The following is a 22,170-nucleotide window of genomic DNA, read 5'->3' as shown; positions in this document are numbered from 1 at the left end:
GGAATGACTGCATCAAAACATGTCGTGTTTGGTGTCAAACAACTTGAAATCATACCTCCACATAAGTCCATGATGTGGGAGCATGATCCCACCCTTCTAGAGGGGGACGACATGTAAAACGACAGAAATCCTAGAGAGCCCTGGCGTCACAAAATGGATGCCACCAGCACAGACACTGGGCTGCCCTCCTGCTGCCTACTGAAAGTCGCAGTGGAGGAAGCCCAACAAAAGGCATCCTGTCACAGGGAGGTGTCACCACCTTCCAGACAGGATTTAGTGTATTGGGGCTGGGTGGGTGCACTCCTAGAGTGCTTTGAAGTCCTGCACTGGGGGAGCAGTAGGCTCTCTGCATATGCCAGCTCAAACCGGTTCAGGGGCTACCTGTCCCTGCTCTGGCACAAAACTGGACAAAAGGAAAGTGGGTGTAACCATCCCCTACCATGAGCCTCCCAGAGGAGTGGTCATAGAGCTAGTCCCTCTCCTCTCTTCACTATAAGATAGGAAACTTTGCCATTGAAAATCAGATAACCCTGGACGACACTCTACAAAGAAGAATCCTGGCCCTTCAATGTTCCACTACCTTCGGAAGACAGAAGAATCTCCCTTGGAGTCAAGGAGTGACTCCCCTGCTTGGCAGGCACCAAAAACCTTAATCAACAGTTGCAAACTTTCCCGCTCCCGCCGGAGTTCGAAGTCCCTGCAGCCCTGAAAGTACATTTTCTGACTTCTCGATGGCCATTGTGAGTCCCCAGCAGAGCTGTGGCGAGTGGACCCCACGAGTGACGAGGAACAGCAATACCTGGGGAATGTGCACTATTGTCAAGTGCAACCCCTTCTCGACATTCAACGAACTTGTGCATTAGACCATTTGTGGCCCAAGCCTCCAGCAGGTCTTGCAGTAAAAATCAGTAGCCTACCCCATCCCGAGTGACCGTGGACTCCTGTGAAGCATTTCCTGAAGAGGCATCTTTGCAATCCCTTGCCTGTTGGCTTGCGGGTCCCCCGAAGACTTTCTTATCAACTCAAAGAGCTTCACTGGTTGCTCCGGGTCTGCCTTCACTTACCCTTGCTGGGTGAGTCCCTCAGACCTTGCTGGTCTGCACCATAAACTTTCTTTATTCTACACATGATTTGCAGTTGCCAAGGATTGTTGGCTCCAATCTGGTTGCCCACACTGCTATCAGCTGCAAACGTTCTGGGACACCCCGAATCCAGCTGCTGGTCATCATTGAGCCTTCCTGGACCTCGTGAGCGAAAAGTCAAAACACCATCAACCACCTGAAATCACCCAACATCTGTGGTCATCCATCTTCCTGGCCACCGGTCACTGGCAAGTGACTTTGAACACTGTCCCTTCAATTTTCAGGTCTTCAGCATCTTGAATCCACCCTTGGATTCCACCGGACACTTCTTCAGTTGACGCAAGCAGCAAGTCTTCTTTGGTCCCCATAGAAAACAGCGACGCGACCCAACACCAAAAGACACCTATGCACCCGGCTTCCCTGGGTGAGGTAACTCATGCACTCTGGTGCCCTAGTGTGTGTTGGCCTTCAAATTACTTACCTTGTAAGTGGCTTGCATGTAGACTTCCTCAAAGTACCCTAAAACTTTAAAAATCAAACCGCGACTTGCACGATTATAATCAATGGGGAACCCGCGGCTGTGTTCACACACTGCACACGGGTCCCGTGGACCGGTTACTTACCTGCTAACAGTGCAGTAGTGAAGCCCCAGCGATTCCCCAGGCCCTAGGCCTTGTCATTTTGCAAGTTGATATTCTTTTACCATTTTTTAGTATATGGTCTGGTATGCCCCTAGGGCTCCAGCCATATTTGTGCTTAACTCATTGAGAAACGTTGAATTTTGAATGTGTATCTGGCTTCTAATCTCATAAAGAGATTAGTAGAGTGTGTCTAGAAATAAATACATATATATTTGATATATATACCTGTGTGGTGTCCTTTCATTTGGTAATTCAAGAGATTATAAGGTAAAACAAGCTGCATTACATTCCTCTGAGACTTAGCCTGAAGGCTGCTCTCCACAGCTACCACTAGGATAGCTTTCTTTAAAAAGGTTGTCTTAAACCTATCTACCATAAGAGTCGAATTGGACTGGTGCAAGGTGGCCACTATAACTAGTGACCAGCATATGCCAGGACAACTTCTCACAAAAGTGTTTCATATTTATATAAGAATTTATTTCTTGGAAATGAAAGATTTCTGATTCTACTTTGCAGTAAGTGTGCACCTAAGTTAGGTTTTTGTTTTCTATTATTTTCTACCCTGTTCCTAACATTATAGTATTTTGGACGTCTTCGTATGCTCAGATGCACAACATTCAACATCCTATATAAGAGACAATCTGGAGAAATACCCAGATTTATCCACACACTGATATACAGCACAGTTGCATATTCTTCATGATTGTCAGGCAGTATACATATTGCAGAAAAGTGTAATCAATAGTTCAGGATCTTATTTTAAATTTAAAAGAAATACAACTTTATCTTTGTTGTTAAATCATAAATGTTTTAGAATGAAGCCTGCTGTACGTTCCTTTGTACTGAATGCATCTCACACCATACTAGGCGCTTTATTTAGGTGTTAATGTACTGATGGGGAAATCTGTAACAAATCACTCTAAATTCATATTTCAAAAATATTTATATTGAAAAGATGCAAGAGTCATTGCTAAGAGTTTTCAGAGCATTAAATAGTTTGAGAATACGATTACAAATTACATTAAGTTTTTCTATGGTACACTCTAAATTCTAGGGGGCAGATTTACAAGCCCCTTGCGCCTCATTTACGCCGCCGTTGCGTCACTTTTGTGACGCAGCGGCGGCGCAAATCCTGCGTCATGGTGCGGGGTACTTACAACGTGACGCATCTGGGAGATGCGTCACGTTGCAAAGCCCTGCGCCACATGTAGGCGTTCCTGCGCAGGGCGGGTGTTCCGGCTCAGGAACGCCTCCTAAAAGTGGCTGAGTGAAATCTACAAGATTTCACTCAGTCACTTTTAGGCCCATGCTGCATCAAAACCCTGAGCCTGCCTGAAGCAGGCGTAAGGATTGACGCAGCATTAACAAGATAGGACCCCCCAGACCATTGCTGGAGCTGCGTCGCGCTTGCGACGCAACTCCAGCAATGCGCCACTTTTACGGCACAGATGCGTCACGCATCTGTGCAGTTTTTGCCCCATGGTGCGCCGCATTGTAAATGCAGCGCATCCATGGTGGCGGAGCTGTGGCGCACAATAACTGGCGCATCCCTGCTGATATGCAGGGGTGCGCCAGTTATTGTAAATATTCCCCTAGATATGTTCTCAATAATAATTGATACTGTATAGAGGCTGGTTGGTGTATGTATCCTCAACACTATGAAACTAACATAGCTTTTCAGAATATTGTCTCATTGCTAACATACCTCAAAAAGATTATTTTTAATTGCACATAGCAACGTTCTCCCTCTCAGTGGACTCTTGACCAAATGATCGCAGGTAGGGTCACCAGCATACTCAAGTTTATCCAACAGACTAAAATCTCTAATGTACTTTCTGCTCCTTTGCGTAATTTATCATCACATTAAAAAAGAACAGTATGGCCCCCGTTGGGAAATCAGGACTGCAGCAAACCAAACCCACATTGATTCTGCTCCAGACCCAAAATACCAATGAAACCATCATATGAGTGGCAGCTTCCTAGGAGCAGACGGACGAGTCAGTGGGAAACAAACCGGAAGCTGAAACAAGATGTAAACAATGGATACTTGCTGAAAGGCATACAGACATCTGCATTATGTACATTTGTAAAGAAAGAATGGAAGAAAAGCAACAAAACTAATTGGAAAAATGACTACCTTCCAGTCTTCTGCCTACTCCCCCTTTTTAGTCTATTTAATGTTTTCAAACTGTCTCTGAACTCCTTTTACAAATTCTATTCATCCCTCAATCTTCCTTTTCTTCTGATCACCTATGTGTCACCTTTACATTATTCTGATTTCACTCACTGCAAATCATTATTTTTTATGTTTTTACCATCCGAAGAGGCAAACGACCGAAAGTGTAAAAAACATGATACTGAAACATTTGCATTTTCTAAGTTCCACTTTCCTCTTTTTAGTTTTGCCAATATACCAATTGTTGATCTCTCTGATCATGGTTTTTGCTTTTAATTTAGGCGAATACAATTTATCAAGCAGTGGCAGGGCGGGCTTTAGCACAGTGTGACAATATTTTTGGGCGCCCCCAACGACCACCTCAGTCACGGATACCTTCACTACCCCCTTTAATAGTTTCCATAACCTCTCTCTCAGATGCATTTAATTAATTTTATAGCGTCACTCATAAAACTGAAGGGTGTCAGAGCATTTTAGATAACACACGCATTACACTGAGACAGTCAATCGTAGGTCTGTAAATCAGTGTATATTAAATGTTGTTGAAGAGTACTTGGTCTGGAGAAGCACCAACTCTGAATTTAAAATGTAACACAATGGATTGGGGCTCTCTTTAATAGCAAGAACTGCTGTGTACCCAAATGGACCCTTTTTGCAACATTACAATAATGAAAGTCTGGGGGGAAAATCCATACGCTCTAATTTATACCTTGAAGTCTGCACGCAGTTCTTTGAGGACAGTTAATAGCTCACTGTAAACTGAAACTAACAAAAGGAAGTCTCTGACAAAAGCAGTAACCCACTTACCTCTTTACATTATATTCACTTTGTTATCTGCATGGTACATATTATTTGCAGCAGGCATATTAACCCTCTGCGCTACCTTCAAAACTTCTACAAGTCAAAACTTCTACTAGAAAAAACTCCGATCTTGCCTGGAAGAACATTATTCACTGGAGTTTTCTTGACATTTTAATTGTTGACTGAAAATTGCTAGAGGCCGAACGCAGCAGCAAGTGCTTTAAGCAAACAGGCGCCCCTATGTGACGTCAGCACCCGGTGTGGTGGCACCGGTAGCACCGCCCTAAAGCCGGCCCTGAGCAGTGGTAAAAGGCTCACGGTCAGAAAAGGTAAATGTTTTAGGTCTGATGCTTTAAAGATAGTTCAACTAGTATTTATTGATTCTGTGCGGTGGCATAAATGGGAAGGGCAATGCCCTTGTTTTGGTGCCAAGACATAGCTGAAATCTGAGGTTTGTGAGCAGTAGGGTGATTCAAAAAAGTCCCAGGCTCGGCTGCATATATAATTTAGCATTTCCACAACAGCATAACGATGTGAACTCAACTTATTTAAATTCATTCTAGATTCTTTTTCAAAGCAAGTTAAATAAAACCAGAAAGGAAGGACCATTCTAGTGAACTCACAGGCATTTATCAACTGCGTGAGGAATCTGATTTAACAAGAGGAGACCTACTCAGCTGTAGATGCAGAAAACACTGGAAACATTAAGGCCAGCCATTCTTCGCTTACCTCACAGCATCTGTTAAATATTCAGTATACTTGTATATAGTAAGAGAAAAGTACATCATCATGGCATTCAAGGACTTTGGGCTGGACTTTGTAAGGTAGATAGCTGATAGGTCTGTGTTCTTGTAAAATGCTGCAGAGAAAAATTGGAATCAAATTAGCAAAGGAAAATGGCATCTCACATACTGATACATAATGGCAAATGCCAATACAAAACAGAATGTCACAGTTGGATGATCAACTTCAGTGGTATTTAGAGGAGTGAAGATTAATACGTGCTGAGGGGGCGTGGCTGGAGCCCGAGGAAAATGCCGGCATTCCTGTGACTCGCTTGAGGTGACAGGGCTTTCTGAGGGATTTTCTGGCTTCACCCCAGTCTTGAAGGTCTGCAAAACTGCATAATTTAAGGTCGGAATGTAAAAGCCTCTAAATGGAAGTATTTTCGTCTTCTTTCTGGCAAGCTTTGACCTTTTATTAACCTTTCTGCTCACAGCTGAGGTATCTGTGACAGCTGCTTAACTGCTGCTAGCGCTGGGGGTTTCCTTTCAGTTTGCATTTTCACTGGCAGCATATATTTATGGAGGTTAACAAATAGAACTAACATGAGAAGAACTCTAAAGTTAAACTCTGCAGTGATGTACTGCCTCAATTTGCCTTGCAATGCCCCTTCTGTGAAACATATCGCTTCCTGACTAACTGAATGAGAACTGTGGCTTCAAAGCAGTCTGCACACTGAGGAGATTATTTCCATGGCACGCTGAATTTCTTCAAAAAGGAGCAATGTTTTATCCATTTACTGATCCCAGTTAACTGATTATGGATGTTACAAACTAGAAGTCATGTAGAAAAGTGAATTTGGACATTACTCCCATGCGCTTGTATTAACAGGCTTTAGATAGGCATTTCAGCAACCTTGTTTCTGTGTTGCTAATATGTGTATGTGCAAATATCTGCATTTCTTAGTTGTGTTTTTCTCAGAACCTACAATGTTATATGAGTGTACCACGAGATTCTTTATTTAAAGTGGCTCTCTTGGATATGGTATTAAGCTAAGCATGTGGTATGGTTTGCTTGGGCCTAGACACACTCTTGTAATGTATTGTGGTGACTTACATTTCATACATATATTCTATTCCATTTAAGCATACTTTTATATTTCACTTCATGCTTATTGGTAAATGTATATTTTGATATTCTGTCATGCGCCAAATGCACGCAAATTCTGTTACAGTGTGCCTTGCCCACTATTATTAGGTGGAATTGCACACATACGTTATACCTTGCAGTTTTACATAACCTTTTCTGTATAGGTTTTAACTCTTCCCATTGCATGGGTAGGTTAAAAAAAAGTATCTTCATAGGAAATATCTTCACATCGTAGATTTATTGTCCATTCAAAGTCACGTGGAGGACTCCCAAACATCGACGCCCAAAACAGCTGCTTCTTCTAATACGACTAATGGCTCCTCTTCTCTTACTAAAACAACAACTAAACACCTTAAACAAAATCCACCCTCTCCACCGAAGCCTTCTTCATCTGTATCCACGGATCTCCTTATGAAGGAAATTCGAGCTCTGCGGCCATTTGTTGAAGAGACAAATTCTAAAATAAAAATCTTAACCGATAGATGGGAAAAATTGGACATCTTTCATTCCCAAATTACATTCTTGCAAAAACAGGTTGAAAACCTTGAAAAAAGAAACAGACGCAACAACCTTGGCATTTATGGATTATCGGAAGGCACGGAGGGATCGGATCCCATCTCCTTCTTTCAAATATTTCTACCGACAGTACTAAATCTACCGGAGGGCACTACTCTCAATATACAACATGCTCATAGACTGGGCCCACTGCATTCAACACCCTCAAGCACGAAAAGACCAAGAGGAGTTATATTGTAGTTCCTTGAGTATATGGACCTCCTCAAAGTGCTTTCCGCAGTTAGGCTCCTGAAGCGTATTTCATTTTCAGGTAGTCAACTGTTCTTCTCGCAAGACTATGCCAAATCCACAGCAGATAGATGCAAGGAATTCCTCGATATGCGTCCAGCGTTGCGTTCAATTGGAGCTTGTTTCGGATTGCTTGATCCTTGCTTGTTTAAAGTCACTCTCAACAATAACACCACGACTTATGAGGACCCAACAAAGCTGAAGAGTTTCCTCAATGCACAATGCCCAGAAAAGATGGATATTTCCAGCACTCGCTTTGAATAGTTTTTCTTCTGGAATATATTTGAATAGGGATTAAATCCTTAGTGTGCTGTTTTAACTATAGAAGTTTAGTATTGTTTGATCTCATTAATCTCTAAATAGCTCTTCTTATGTTATATATTGGAATAGGGTTTAGCTTTTCAGTATGTTGTTTTACTTACAGAATTCTAGAATGGATTTTGTCATAATATAATGGTCTGGTTGTTCTCATTATCTTCTTCCATTTTAGATTATAACCTCACAATGTCTGATGTCATAATGTGTCGTGACATATTCCATACTGTTTGTATTAACCTTTTTTTGTTTCTTTTTACACAGGACCTAACCTCATGTGCTTGACCTTTTAGTTTTGAATGTTGTTTACATACCGAAGTCTTCCCCGCCTTACCTCATGGAGTCTGGGTCCGTCATCGTTCCATGTGGTCTCCCCACCCCATCCATTGTTTTGACTTCTATGTGGATATGATCTTTTTTCTTATATTCTTCTTTACCGCTCTCACACCTTCTCCTTTTTTCCCTCTTCTTTCTTCTTATCATACATATTTCTACCATTTGCCTCTTTTTCCAATCTTGCTTCTTCCTTTTCCTCATCTTTCCCACCTTTTCAGCTTCTCTCAATTATTTTTTAATTTTAATATCTTCGTACCTAATATAAGGTTTACTTCAATGTTTTTTATAGTTCTTATTGTTGAATTTTTCACATGTACTATTTTTCATAGCCATCTAAAACAAGTTACATCTATGGTCACAGACCCGGTACACCGTAGAGCTAACTGGATCTAGCCCCCTTTACTATCTTTTGCTCTTCCGACCCACAATAGATTTCAACCACTCAGTAGTCTCGAGCAGAATGATTGACACAGCCCTACCCGCCACGTTAAAGGAATGGCGGGATTTAGGAGTAGTAACACACAAGGGGATGAGGGATTGATAGGAAAAGTACCTTTAAGACAGAAGATATTTACCTCGGGGGATAAAGGTACTATGAAATGTCGGAATCTGAGCGAAGCGCTGGTAGAGTCCCCGGACGGCAATATGAGTGAACCCATGGAAGTAGTTATCTCCCAGGATGAGATTCCTACGATTAATGTGCCGAGGGCTGTCCAATATCCAACTACCAAGGTAGCCGAAGCTAACAAGAGCACTACAGTATGTGGTCTAAGTATAGTCTCCTGGAATATAGCCGGATTGATAAAGAAAAGAGAGATACTAGAATGGATGGATTTCCTTGGTAAACATGATATCATATGTCTCCAGGAAACCTGGTGCCAAGACTATGTTAATTTTGATGGGTTTGTTTCTTTTAATTTACCCGCACTGAGGTCTACAGCTGGTAGAGCGAAGGGAGGGTTGTTAATACTTATGTCCAATAATCTGCCCATTGAAGTTAAAACATCTATAAATGTTGGATGTCACTCACAGGTACTATGGCTACATCAAAAAACAGGACGAGATGTTTTGTTAATCAATTTTTATAATAACTTGTTCGATTGTACTCGATACAAGGTAGTCATAGAACTGGAGAACACAATCGATTGCCTGGGTAAAAAGATAGGTGTAAACTTTGATATCATCTGGGTGGGCGATTTCAACGTACAAACATGCCCCCTATCTGCTACAAAGGTCTGTGGGTTCAGGAATGATTCAGGAGACGATTGCGTTCATTTTCCACATAATTCGTATGGTGAAATCTTAAAATTACTTTTGGCCAAATTTGATCTGGACCTCCTGCAGTGTGCAAAAGATGGTTCTGGTAACTTGATGCCTACCTTCACAGGTAGAAATGCTAATACTATTATAGATCACGTATTGGTTTCTATTAATATTGTCCCATTCTGTACCATTCTGAGGATAGAAGATCTATTGTTAAGTGATCATAATTGTATTAGTATGATAGTTGCTGTATTGGGGCAATAGATGCCCGGTAATACCAACCACAATTGGCAACATAACTCCGTGTAGACCTAATGGCACCAGAATAAAATGGAAAGGGGTTAATCCGGACAAGGTAATTAAAACCATTGTCACCACATGTTATTCTGAGATACTTGAGAATTTGGATGATAAAGTCGAACCATTTCCGATCTTAATGAATTTCTGTAAAATCAATGGAACTATTAATAGTATCATGACCAAAACATCTAATAAGAATTCTAAACAAGATAGAGGATGGTTTAATCACGCATGTACTCACTCTCTGAACCAGCTCAAACAAGCACTGTCTAGTAAGAGTAGGGATCTGGTGTTTGTCAAGACCGTAAGACAGGCCTATAAACTACATCTAAAACGCAGAAAGAGAGAGCTCCAAGAGGAGGCCTGGGATAAACTCACAATGGCTGCGGATACCTCAAATAGCCAGCTTTTTTGGGAAACAGTTAATTTACCCTTTTTAAAAAACGAGGGTGTTACCGAAATGACATCATATGTCAGCAGTGAGGCATGGGTTGAGCATTTCTCTAGTATATTCAATCCAGGGAATGTAACCATGATGGATGTTGGTGAATTTAGTCCTTGGCCGATTCTACCACTTAACATTACATTAGCAGAGGTAGATCAAGGAATTAGCAGTAGTAAGGGAGGGAAAGCCCCGGGCCCTGATGGTGTCCCAATAGATGTCAATAAAGCCACACCTGCTCTCTGGGGCCCCATATTAAATAGAATTTTCAATGCTGCTGTTGTTGAAGGTGCACCTCCCACATGGGGCAAATCTATTATTATCCCCATATTTAAGAAAGGGGACAGATCTGAGGCAAAAAACTATCGGCCGATCTCTCTCCTAGACTCATCTATTAAAATTATGAGTAGAGTTTTATTAGTCAGATTACAGGAATGGGTGGAGGACAACGGGATTTTAACCCAATCACAGTATGGTTTTAGGATGGGATGGGGGACCCTTGAACAGTGTATAAATTTGGATTTACTAATAGGAAAATATACACCTGCACAGCAAGGGTCCCTCTTCCTTTGTTTTGCAGACCTAAGTAGTGCATTTGATCTAGTGGATCATGCCATGTTATGGCCGATTCTACTAGAGCTTTGTGCCCCAGAATCTATTATTTTCTTTTTGGCCAGGCTTTTTGAAAAATTAGTAACATCAGTACGGTACTGCCAAAGGGGCGAGTGCACTCCTAAATTTAAGGTCAAATTAGGTATTCGGCAGGGATACGTCCTTGCCCTGCTACTTTTTACCCTTTTTATTAACGAAGTGGATGCAGTACTCAAACTTGTAAAGTCTGATGCACCCCAGGCAGAAGGACTAGCTGTGCCTGTCCTGCTGTATGCAGACGATGCAGTACTTTTAGCAAGAACAGCAATTGGCTTACAGAGGTTAATAGACAAGTTTGTTGATTTTATTAAGGGCAGAAGGTTGCAGATCAATAGGACTAAAACATATGCCATGGTCTGTGGCCCACGGCCTGTGAAATCTAAATCTTTCTTTATAGAAGGGCAGAGAATACAAACAGTAGACAAGTTTTGTTATCTAGGGATAACTTTTTCAAGTAATGGTAAATGGTCGCAGGAAATGGTGAATGTTAGGTACAAGATGGCAAAAAGTGTACATGGAGTCTTCAGGTTTGCCGCAAAAATAGGGGACCATCGCATTAAAGATATGATGCATATCTATCAATCAAGATGTACCTCAATTGCACTTTATGGTGCCGATGTCTGGGGCCATCACCCCCACGGTGATCTGCAAATACAGGAAAATTCGTATCTTAAAAGGTTGCTCTGTCTACCCACTTCAATGTTCTCTGATTTAATACATAGCGAAGTGGGGATTAGCTACCTGACTGACCTTATTGGGCTTAGACCATTATTAACCTGGAGATCTATATGGTTGAAAGAAGAAACTGCATTTAACAGGAAAATTATTATTGACTGTTTCCAACTAGATAATTGCTTAAAGATCCCTTGGCTCAATTATACAGTACAAACTTTCAGGGATGTATTTAATTTAAACGTCCTAGAAAACCCCAATGAACTAAATAAAATGTCCAAAAATGAACTGAAAAATACATTTCTGAGGGAGAGAGAGTTCGTAAGACAAAAAACCAGTGGGCACTTAACAACTAGCCATTTCTACTACTCACTCTCAGACACAGAGGGTTTTCAAGTATATTTGAGTCAGGTAACTAGATCTTCACATCGGTTTGTCCTTACAAGAATGAGATTAGGCTTCGTCCATCACTTGGTAGCATTTCCCTGTGTTAAAAAGTATCCTGATTCCCCTTGCCCATGTGATGGACGTACCAAACAAAGTACTCTGCACTTTCTTCTTATATGTTATTTGTTTTTAAATTTTTGTATTGCCTTTCTTAAACCTTTGTTTAAAAAATACTGCACTTTAACCACAAATGCTGCTATGAGTTTACTGTTTACAATGCGGGCACCAGATATATGTTTTTATGCTGCGACCTATATTCTGAGATCAATTGAGGCAAGGAAAAGCATGATCTTTTAAAGATATTTTAATGGTCAGAATTGTATCAATTTAATGTATCATACTGTTTTTAATTATGTTTTTATGTGCTTTTATGTTTTTTTTATACTAACCGAATAAAGCTTATTGAATTGAATTGAACTCACATGTACTATTATTCACAATTTACGAGATTTTATTGGTTCACTTACGTTTTTATTACTTTCATCTCACACATGTTTTTGAAAATTGTCACATGGAACGTCAGAGGCTTGAACTCCCCATTAAGCGACAGAGAGTCTTATCTCACCTCTCCAAATTAGATGTTAATATAGCATTACTGCAAGAATCACATCTCACCAAAGGCGAATCACTAAAACTCAAAAGAAATTGGGTTGGTGAAATCTTTTTCTCACCAGTAAATGGCAAAAGGAATGGGGTTATAACTCTTTGTCACAAAGCACTGAATACCAAGCTTGTTTCTCAAGAATTCGACACAGAGGGTAGGTGGATTCTCACTAACCTCCTGCTGGGGAAGACCTCTCTGTCTTTGCTTAACATTTATGCCCCTACTAGCGGTGATGCCACGTTTTGGTCTCATATATCTCAGTTTTTGCTCAAGTACCCATCAGAAAACTTTATTCTTGCAGGAGACTGCAACCAAGTGATGGACCCGTTTATTGATAGAAATTCTAAATCCACGTTTATCCCAAACACGCCACACAAAGTTTTCACACAAACTATTCAACAAAGAAACTTATAAGACTCATGGCACCTCTGCAACCCATCCACAAGAGAATACCTCTTTTTTTTCCTCTCCACATCAAACACAATCTCGAATAGACCATATTTTTATTTCATGCAACATTTGCCAATCCTTACGTTCTGCTGACATAGGCCCTATAATCATTTCGGATCATGCACCTGTTTCAATTCAATTAGACATTTTAAATCAATCCACATTGCCAAAAAAATGGCGTTTCAATAATTCCTTACTCCTTTACCCTAATTTCAATTCATCTTTGACCTCTTTCGCTCAAGAGTTTTTTCACATTAATTTAACGAATGATGTCTCCTTTCATACAGTGTGGGACGCCTTTAAGGCCACCGCTCGGGATTTCATCATTAGATTTGTGTCAAATAAACGTAAAGTTTCCCGCATATCACATAACACACTTCTTGCTAAGATTTAAAAATGTGAGCATTCCTTCCACACCTCCAAGTCGAAGGACTCCCTTAACCCCTTCAGCGCGGCGCGGATTTCCGCGCCACGCTGAAGATTCCGTGCGCGGGCGGGGCCATGACGGAACGGTTCCGTCATAAGCACAGCCCAACCGACGTGCATGACGGAACCGTTCCGTCAAGCGCGTCGAAGGGGTTAAAGATCTCATCAATGCAAAAATCGCTTTTAACGGATCCACTACCAACAGGCCTCCCTATACTTACTGAAATCCTCAGCGAAGTATTATGGTGGCCAAAATAAATCAGGCAAACCTCTAGCCAATTATCTAAAGATTAAACAACAGAAACTCATATTGATTCCATTACAGATGATAGCCAAGTATCGAAATTCAAAGACACAGAAATACTCCAAGAATTTGTACATTTCTATCAATTCCTTTACACACCAGAAAACACACCCTCAGATACAGACATATGCCAATATTTCTCCACAATTCAAAAACATATTAATCCCCAATTAGATTTAGCTTCTTTTGAAGCTGAATTTACACAAACAGAATTGTTAAATGCTTTAAAAACTCTTAAAAAAGACAAGGCCCCAGTCACAGACGGCTTCACAGTGGAATTTTATTTACATTTCGTTCATCTATTACTCCCACACTTACACACTCTTCTTTCTTCCTTTATCGCTTCCCGTAATTCCAATGGCTCTTTTTCCAAAGCCTTGATCTGTCTAATACCAAAGGCTGAGAAGGATTTACGTTACTGTAAGAATTATAGACCTATATCCTTAGTTAACAGATTATAACATTTTCTCGAAAGCTCTCGCCCTAAGATTAGAACCACAACTTCCCATGCTGCTTGGAAAAGAACAATCAGGTTTTGTCAAAGGTCGCAACATCACTGACAATACACGCTTATTCTTTGACATTTTATCTAAATCATCACATTATCCCGACTCCTTAGCGGCAATTTTGCATTAGATGCAGAAAAGGCCTTTGATAGTGTTTATTGGCCTTTTATCTTTCACGCTCTCAAGTGGTTTGGGTTTGGACCAAAAATCATTTCTTTAAAAGCCCTACTTTACTCTGAGCCTAAGGCCGCCATATCTACCAATGGCCTCATCTGCCTCTACTTTAATCTTAAACGAGGAGTACGCCAAGGATGCCCCTTGTCCCCTTTTCATTTCAATTCGGCCTTACAACTCTTTCTCTCAAGAATACGCCAGAATAACTCAATCACAGGTTTTGTCTTGGATCCTCAACAAATTAAGCTGGCAGCATATGCTGACGATATTTTAGTTTTTCTCTCCAAACCACAATCTTCACTTACAGCTTTCATGGGAGAGGTGGAGGCCTATGGATTGGTATCTGGCTATAAACTGAATAGAGGAAAATGTGAAATACTACCCTAAACCAAATACACCTTTAAGGATGATTTTAAGATCTCCAACTTTACTTGGAGCCCTAAACATATAAAATATCTTGGTATTTGGTTCTCTCCCTCTATAAAAACATATATCTCTTTAAACATAGATAAATGTTCTGCCAAACTTAATACTTTGGTCGCAAGATGGCATCCCCTTCATCTTTCATGGTGGGGTTGTCTGGACACAATCAAAATGATGTTGACTCCGATAGTTTTGTATATCCTTTCTAACATTACACTTTCCATTCCATCTAAATTCTTTCAAAAGATTAATTCTATTTTGACTTCTTTTTTATGGAACGCTAAAAAACCAAGAATGGCGTTACAGAAATTAAAAAGCCCAAAATCTGAAGGCGGTGTCAATTTCCCCCATTTCTCCAATTATCATAAAGCCTTACAGTTACGACAACTATCACATTGGATCACTAATCAATCTGAAGATAAACCTCTGGGTGGATCTTGAGACCTAATTTTTAGCCCCCTTCTCATTTCAGGAATATCTCGCCTTTACTCGCAAACCACAAAAGCTCTCTACTCCCATAATTAAGCAGTCTGTAAACTACTATCCACTGCACCCCACTTAGTAGTACATAATTTAGACACTTTTCTTAATTCCACAATTTGGCACAATAAACCAATCCTTCTTAATAGGAAACCTATATTTTGGAAGGCTTGGAGAAATAAAGGTCTACGCTGGGTTCAACAATTTTTAGATCAGGGCACACCCATTCAATTTACGCAATTACAAACTCTTTATCATTTGCCTTCTTCCTTTAAACCTACATTTTTGACCTTGTAGAAAGCAATACTTGATACTTATGCTAAACTAAAATCTTCACCATTTTCACCCTCCCATCCCCTTTTCCCATGGCATAATCTTTTGCACATAAACCCCAAAGTGTCCACCATTTATTCCCGTTTAATGGTACCTCCTGAGATCCGAGACATAACCAAAGTGGAACTCTCATGGGAATCCTATCTGAGAACGAATTGGCCTATCTCTTTTTGAAGAGAATTTGGACAAAACTTAGGAAATCATGCAGAGCGGCCAGCACAACACAAACACTCTTCTTTATTTACAACATATTGTTCCTTAACCCCACATACCTACATAAAATACACAAAACAAATCTCAACACTTGCTGGACATGTTCCCAGGTTCACGCTGATCTCCATCATATGCTTTTCACCTGTCCACATGTTTTTAGGTCTCGCCTATGCAGCGCACACGCGCTGCATAGGAAAGAGACCTTTAGAAATCGCTCCAGGTTTTCAGGCAAAAACGTGCACGCGTTGCATTGCTTTAAATGACAATGCGTGCACGTCTGGAGATTTCCTTGCGGGGGCGAGCGTCGCCATGTGTTAGTAATTATCGTGCTCACTCCCGCAAGGGAAACGCTGCCTGCTCTCGGCCACACTCCCCCCCACCCCCTACTTGTTTTTTGTTTCTCTCGTAATAATGGCTTCTCGTAGATCAGCTGACTCGACGTCAGTGCCCAGCCTGACACCAGGTGATCACGTGAGAGGAGTAAGAGTCTGTCACCCGATAGAGACTGGTGAATGAAGATATCACGTGACAAGGATTGAAGATTTTGTATCTAGCTGACAGGACTGGTGGCAGCTGCTAAGGATAATGGTGAGTCTGACAGAGTGCAGTATCCGGAGTCAGTAGATATAAATGCAACAGACATGCGTTATATACAGTATCGCGCATGCCTTGCTTGTTATTGCGTTCAGTATCTGTCTGTAGTTCCAACGTCATGCATGTTTTCCGTACATTAAGCTCTTATGTTGTTTTCGCTGATGTATGTATGCTTTCTACTTCTATGTGCTTACAGTGTTCACCAACGACTCTTTGATTAGTGTGTAAGAATATATGTAGTGGTGTAAGGAAGGCAGAGAGATGAGAGACCGTGTCCATCCTCACAAGGTAACGAGAGGACGGCCCTAGAGTCATACAAAGTGACTGCAGAAATAATAGTTTCCGTTGTGGAAGTTGTGATTCACCAGTTAGAAGGTTGCACTGGATGCCTTTCAACTATGGGGAGAGGGTGTGGCGTAACGACCAGAGATGTCGACCTCGGCACTGGGGAACCAGGTTCCAGTCTCGGCGTCGACTTCCTGTGATTTTGCTCAAATCACTTACTCTCCCATGCCTAACAAAATTAATGCGAAAAAAACCTCTTTCAACATTAGCCACAGGAAAACAAGTGTACGAAATGAAACAATACCGGTTAAAAGAGTTAGCCCCTTCCCCTCCCAATTTTCAATTTCAAAATGTCACTGAATTATTTTTACTGTCCCATATATGTGGAGACACTTAAATTCCAGAAGTCATACGTTTCTCGTTGGTGAGTGATGTTACATTGATGGTATACTGGGCTAATTGTCATATATCAGCAGTGAGAAGTTCTTCAATGTAAACGCATGTTGATGCAGCCACAAGAGAAGTGACTCAGTGTGTTCATAGCACAATTTGAGACTACATAGATGTTTAAAATTGCTGATATTTTCACCTTGCTGTCATGTATACAGTAAGCACGTACTCAGATATTTGATCACAGTTGCATAACCGGGTCAGGTGAGTGGAGGTGGGATCTGTAAAATAGCACCCTGGTGTCTAAGCCTGTTTTCTCAGTTGCATCTGTAGCTGAACGAACCTCTTCTCTGTAGTCGTACTAGTGAAAGACCCACTAATGAATAAAAAACGTAATATCCCAAATTTTACTAACACAATTACTGGATCCTACTACCTTTCGTTCTGACTCCGCCACCAATCTATGACCCCCCTATTCACTAATTAATACTACATCACTCACTTTTTAAATTCAGCCAAACATTATCCCATCTCAACCTGAAATAAACTTGATGAATAATTTAAAATTTCCATTATCCTTGAAGTGTGCCCGACAGACCCTATAATAAAGATAGAGTTTCACCAGGGACATCTGGAGTGATAGAACAATTCAGGTTTAGCTTTGGTGTAGAACCTATTCTATTGGTATTAGAATAAGGAATGAGAGATATGGGTGGGCGGAATTTGCGAAATTCACTTAAAAATCTCCGCAAACACGCGGAAATATTGCGAAGATGCGGAAGTTTTTTTCCCGCCCGTTCGCGGTATTTTCTGCGTGGTCGTGGCTCGCCAACTTACCCATGCGGTTGCTCGCTGGCGCGGCCATCTTGTTTTCACTTGTCTCGCGGTGCATGATCGCGAGAAGAAAGATGTGATTGCGCGACGAATGACGTTACTGCGGGCGCGAACGGTCACGAGACAGCGCAAATGGCTACCAACAATCCAACATCTCGTGGAGAACGCGACCGGATTGGGAAAACTTGTCGGTGAACGCGGGGATTCATGTAAGGCGATCGCGCGCACGCGTGAATGTCTTATTTTACAGCCCGAGTAAGCAAAAAAAATTCCGGTAAAATGCGGATTGCGGAAATTTTGACATTTTCGCGCTCTCCGCGGAACGCGAAAATGTCAAATTATCGCAATTTCCGCAAGCGGAACGGAATTTTAGCCCAGGCCTAATGAGAGACAGGAACAAAGCTACAACTCGCAACACATTTTATTCCTTTATAAAGATAGCGTCCATTGCTGTGCATCCATTCACCCATTTGTTTCAAGGAGATCATCAGTTCAAACATACTACATCTATCATGTTTTATGCAAACAAGTGCACTTTTATAATAAAAGAGGAGTCACTTGTTTCTCCCAAAAGAACTTGACGCAGCACTCATTGACATTTTTATTAGGTCTTGAAAAGAATGCATTTTCATTCTTATCAGAGAATAGGCAAACCAACAGAACCATTCAGTAACTCAGGCACAGTGTTTTTATCACCATAAACCTCTTCCTTTGTACTTCAATTGATTTTGGGTGTTACTTCCCCACTTCTGCATGAAGTTGGAGGCTGCTGCAGAGTGCCATAAATGGAATTGCCTACCTTTGTGTGAAACTCTCAATTTTGCCACGCACGGAATTTAAGCCTAGGCACCTAAGCTTCAAAGCAGTCTCCTGATAGGCTCTAATTCCGTCGTCCTCCTTTGCTGATTTCCAAAAATATCCATTCAGAATTGAGCAACAGCTTTTTGTTACTCCATGCTCTAATCAGGATCTTTCTCTGTCGATGCGTCATCACTCAAGTGGCCATGATTGTCATGTCTCTGCCTTCTTTCCTTGGCCCCTCAACCCCAGATCTAATTCAGTGATAGCTTATGGCCTGTTTATGCACCCACTGTGCTGATTCATACATTTTTGTTGGTTTCAATTTAAACATCCCAAATCCTGTTTCCTTTTTTTCGAACTCTGTGTGTCAGAGATCCTCATCTTGGCTTAGCTGTAGGTTAATGACCAAAGGGAGAGATATCTGTGGTGTAAGAAGGTTTCTCAACGCAGGTCCTGTTGACTCCTTCAAAACACTCATTGTGATATCAAGTATGGTGTACCTGATGCTATGTTAAGATGTTCGGGAAAGTACAGAGTTCTTCAACCCGGATGGTCTCCGTAAAAAAGAGGTGACTCCCTTTTTCAAGAAAATGGTGTAAATAAGGTGTGTGCTTTAGGAAGATACTTTGTACAGTGTATCTGTTTGTTAGGGTATCTCCATTTCCCTTTATTACTCACTTGCTTGCACTCTCTCATACGATTTGCATGCCTCTCCCAAATGTTAACTGCACCTTCATTAGGACTGTTAGCAATAGTTCATTTGGCAAAAAACATTCTGACTTCTTAGCTCTGTTCTTGGAAATATGTGAACTTATATACCCACTAAGTAGCAGTATTCATATATAAGCCAACCCTTTAAATATGCACAATTAAGCATGCATACATGATTGTTTTGTTACCTAAAAGCAGGAAATGTTTGCAGCAATACATGGCCTATAAGTAAAGAACAATGCATGCATTTATATTTTCTTTTTACAAAGAACAAAATAACCTGACATGCAATAATAAAGTACATTTATATGTATAAAGATATTACTTTAAGAAGCTATGTACTCTTGTGTTGTGCCATAGATACCATTGGGAAATTAGATTTGTGATTGTAATGCTCTCAGTGGCCTGAAAACAGCCTCCTGAATGCTTTAGCATTATTGCAAATAGAAATGTGAAAAGAGCATTTAAATGTCATTATAATTATTGTAAATCGTCACATTTATCTTCCTAAATGTAAATGAATAGTGGAGCTAAGAAATTACTCACATTTTTAGTGCAGAACAAACAGGAAGGTACTTTGGTAACTGCAGTTTTCACTGTCAAATTGGGCTGCTTCTAGTAGGTTGAACCTAGCAGACAGCCCAAAGAGCTGTCTGGTTGTAAAATACCTATTGTGGGCTTACCAATCACTTACAGTGGCTTAGAGCCTGCTTATTGCTCTTATTGGTTGACTTTACTGTCACTCTTATTTCATCACTCAGCGCCACCACAGCATCACTCACCGCCACCACAGCATCACTCAGCAATACCACAGCATCACTCAGCAACACCAAAGCATCACTCACGGCCAACACAGCATCACTCAACACCACCACAGCATCTCTCAGCATCACCACAGCATCACTCAGCACAACCACAGCATCACTCAGGGCCACAACAATATCACTCAGCGCCACCACAGCATCACTCCGCACCACCACAACATCACTCAATACCACATCAGTATCAGTCAGCATCGCCTTTGCAATAGTACACCACCACATCATCATCACTCAGCAAGAGCTAAGTATCATTCAGCATCACCTCAGCATTGTCTCAGCACCAGTCACCACCACCACTACCACCTCAACATCACTCAACACCACCTCAGCCTGCTCTCGGAATCTGCCATCTGTTGATTCTCCCCTAGCGTCTGGGCGCTGCTAGTGTTATAATACAGGTACTAGTTCACAACCTTCAACCTCCAATTGTTTATGCCCCCTCAAAAAACACTTTAACAACCAACCATTGGAATAGGCAAAAAATAAGTTACCAGCATTGCATGAACAAAAGAAAAATGAGGACTTTTTTTATTGTACATACATTTTTTAATATGGTCGTTCTGTTGGACATAATGCCTTCTTGGTCATATATAAGGTCACAAAAATGCTTCTGGCAGTTTTTTATTACATCTTTTCAGCATGCTGCACAGCAGCCACACTTCTCTACAGCACAGCTTAAACACATTGGCAAAGTCAATAGCTCTGCCTAAACACTTATAAGGCCCCAAAGGCGAGACCTATTGGCTATGCCAATGCTTGTTCTATTCTGGAAACAGGTCTGGCACCAAATCAACACTATATTTCACACCACAATTCCACTCTCCCCCACAAACATTTTCCTATGTAGTTTAACACTGGACTGGAAAACAAGTCAATCCCAGTTACCACTTATTGATTTGTTAATTCTAAAGATGTCACATTTAGAAAGTTGGCATTTTCTTCCCATAACCATTTGGTGCCTGCCACCAGTTTGCTAGGTCGCATGACTGTGAACGGCTGTGCGATTGGGGGTTATGTATTCCTGCCAGAAAGTGGGACAAAGGGGACTTAGTGTACGCAGGATGGGTTATCCTGCCAGGATGGCTGGGGGCAGAGCTGTCCCCTGCCCCACTTACACTTCAAAGGGCTTACAGCCACACAAAGGAACCTGGCTCTAGTTCAGTGTTTTGTCACCCCAGACTTCTTGGAGCCTTCACAGGGGAAGGGATGAACTTTCACAAATCATATATGGGGGTAGTATATAGAAGCCACCCAATTTAACGTCTGGCACTGGATATAAATATTGGACCCTTAAAAAACCTCTTCAGTACAGTCCTGAACCAGTATAAAAACTTCAGAAAGACTATCAGGACCCACAGAGGACTGCCCTGCCACTACCAGAGGACTGCACTGTTGCTTGAAAGCCTGCCTTGTTGTTTGAAGGAGAGCTGGACCTTCTCCTTGAACTCAGAACCACCAGAAAATGCCCCATGGGTTAGTTGGCCGGCCTCCTGTGTGAGCTACAATAACCTAACAAGCTCCTGCAGCTTTGACCCCTGCACCTGGTCTCTGCTGGTAGTGTTGGTGGCACTTCTCCAAAAACCTGGGACTTATTTCTCAGTGTACTTTGTGGTGACGTTGCAGTAGCTCCTGCTACATTCTTCTCTGCAGGAGGAAATGCTGTTCAGCATGACCTCTTGGCAACAGTATCAGCCTCGTGGAACCCTCTTGCGCTACAGCCTGCAGCTTCATCCCAAAAAGCTGTCTAAGTCTGAAAGTATACATTTTCACTGGGCTTGACTGCGATCAGCTCCCCATCGACAAAGATGACCTCCTTTGCCTCCAAATCCAGCTTTTCCTGCGTTCAGCTTTTTCCTGCCATTGTTAACGGTTTCACCAAGTCTTCATTCAGCGGACACAGACTTCTGCCTTGCACACCTCGAACTCCACCTTCTCAAGAACTCTTAATCTAAATTTCTTCCAAGTCCAAAGGTAAGTAGAAACGGGGCCCAATCCACCGCTTATATTTGACTCATGCTC

At 41.4% G+C, this 22,170-nt stretch overlaps 1 protein-coding gene across 1 annotated transcript in view; it reads right to left on the bottom strand.

Annotated features, from left to right (window-relative positions):
* LOC146805016 (acetylserotonin O-methyltransferase-like) overlaps positions 1-22,170 on the bottom strand; it is a 498,405-nt gene that overhangs the window by 333,149 nt on the left and 143,086 nt on the right. Inside the window, exon 3 of the mRNA XM_085620449.1 lies at positions 5,430-5,559. Within this exon, the coding sequence (XP_085476575.1) occupies positions 5,430-5,559 (130 nt within the window). The remainder of the gene's footprint in view (positions 1-5,429; positions 5,560-22,170) is intronic.

Source organism: Triturus cristatus, chromosome 8, assembly GCF_964204655.1.
Source record: "Triturus cristatus chromosome 8, aTriCri1.1, whole genome shotgun sequence".
Classification (NCBI taxonomy): Eukaryota; Metazoa; Chordata; class Amphibia; order Caudata; family Salamandridae; genus Triturus; species Triturus cristatus.
This window is presented reverse-complemented; position numbering and strand designations above follow the sequence as displayed.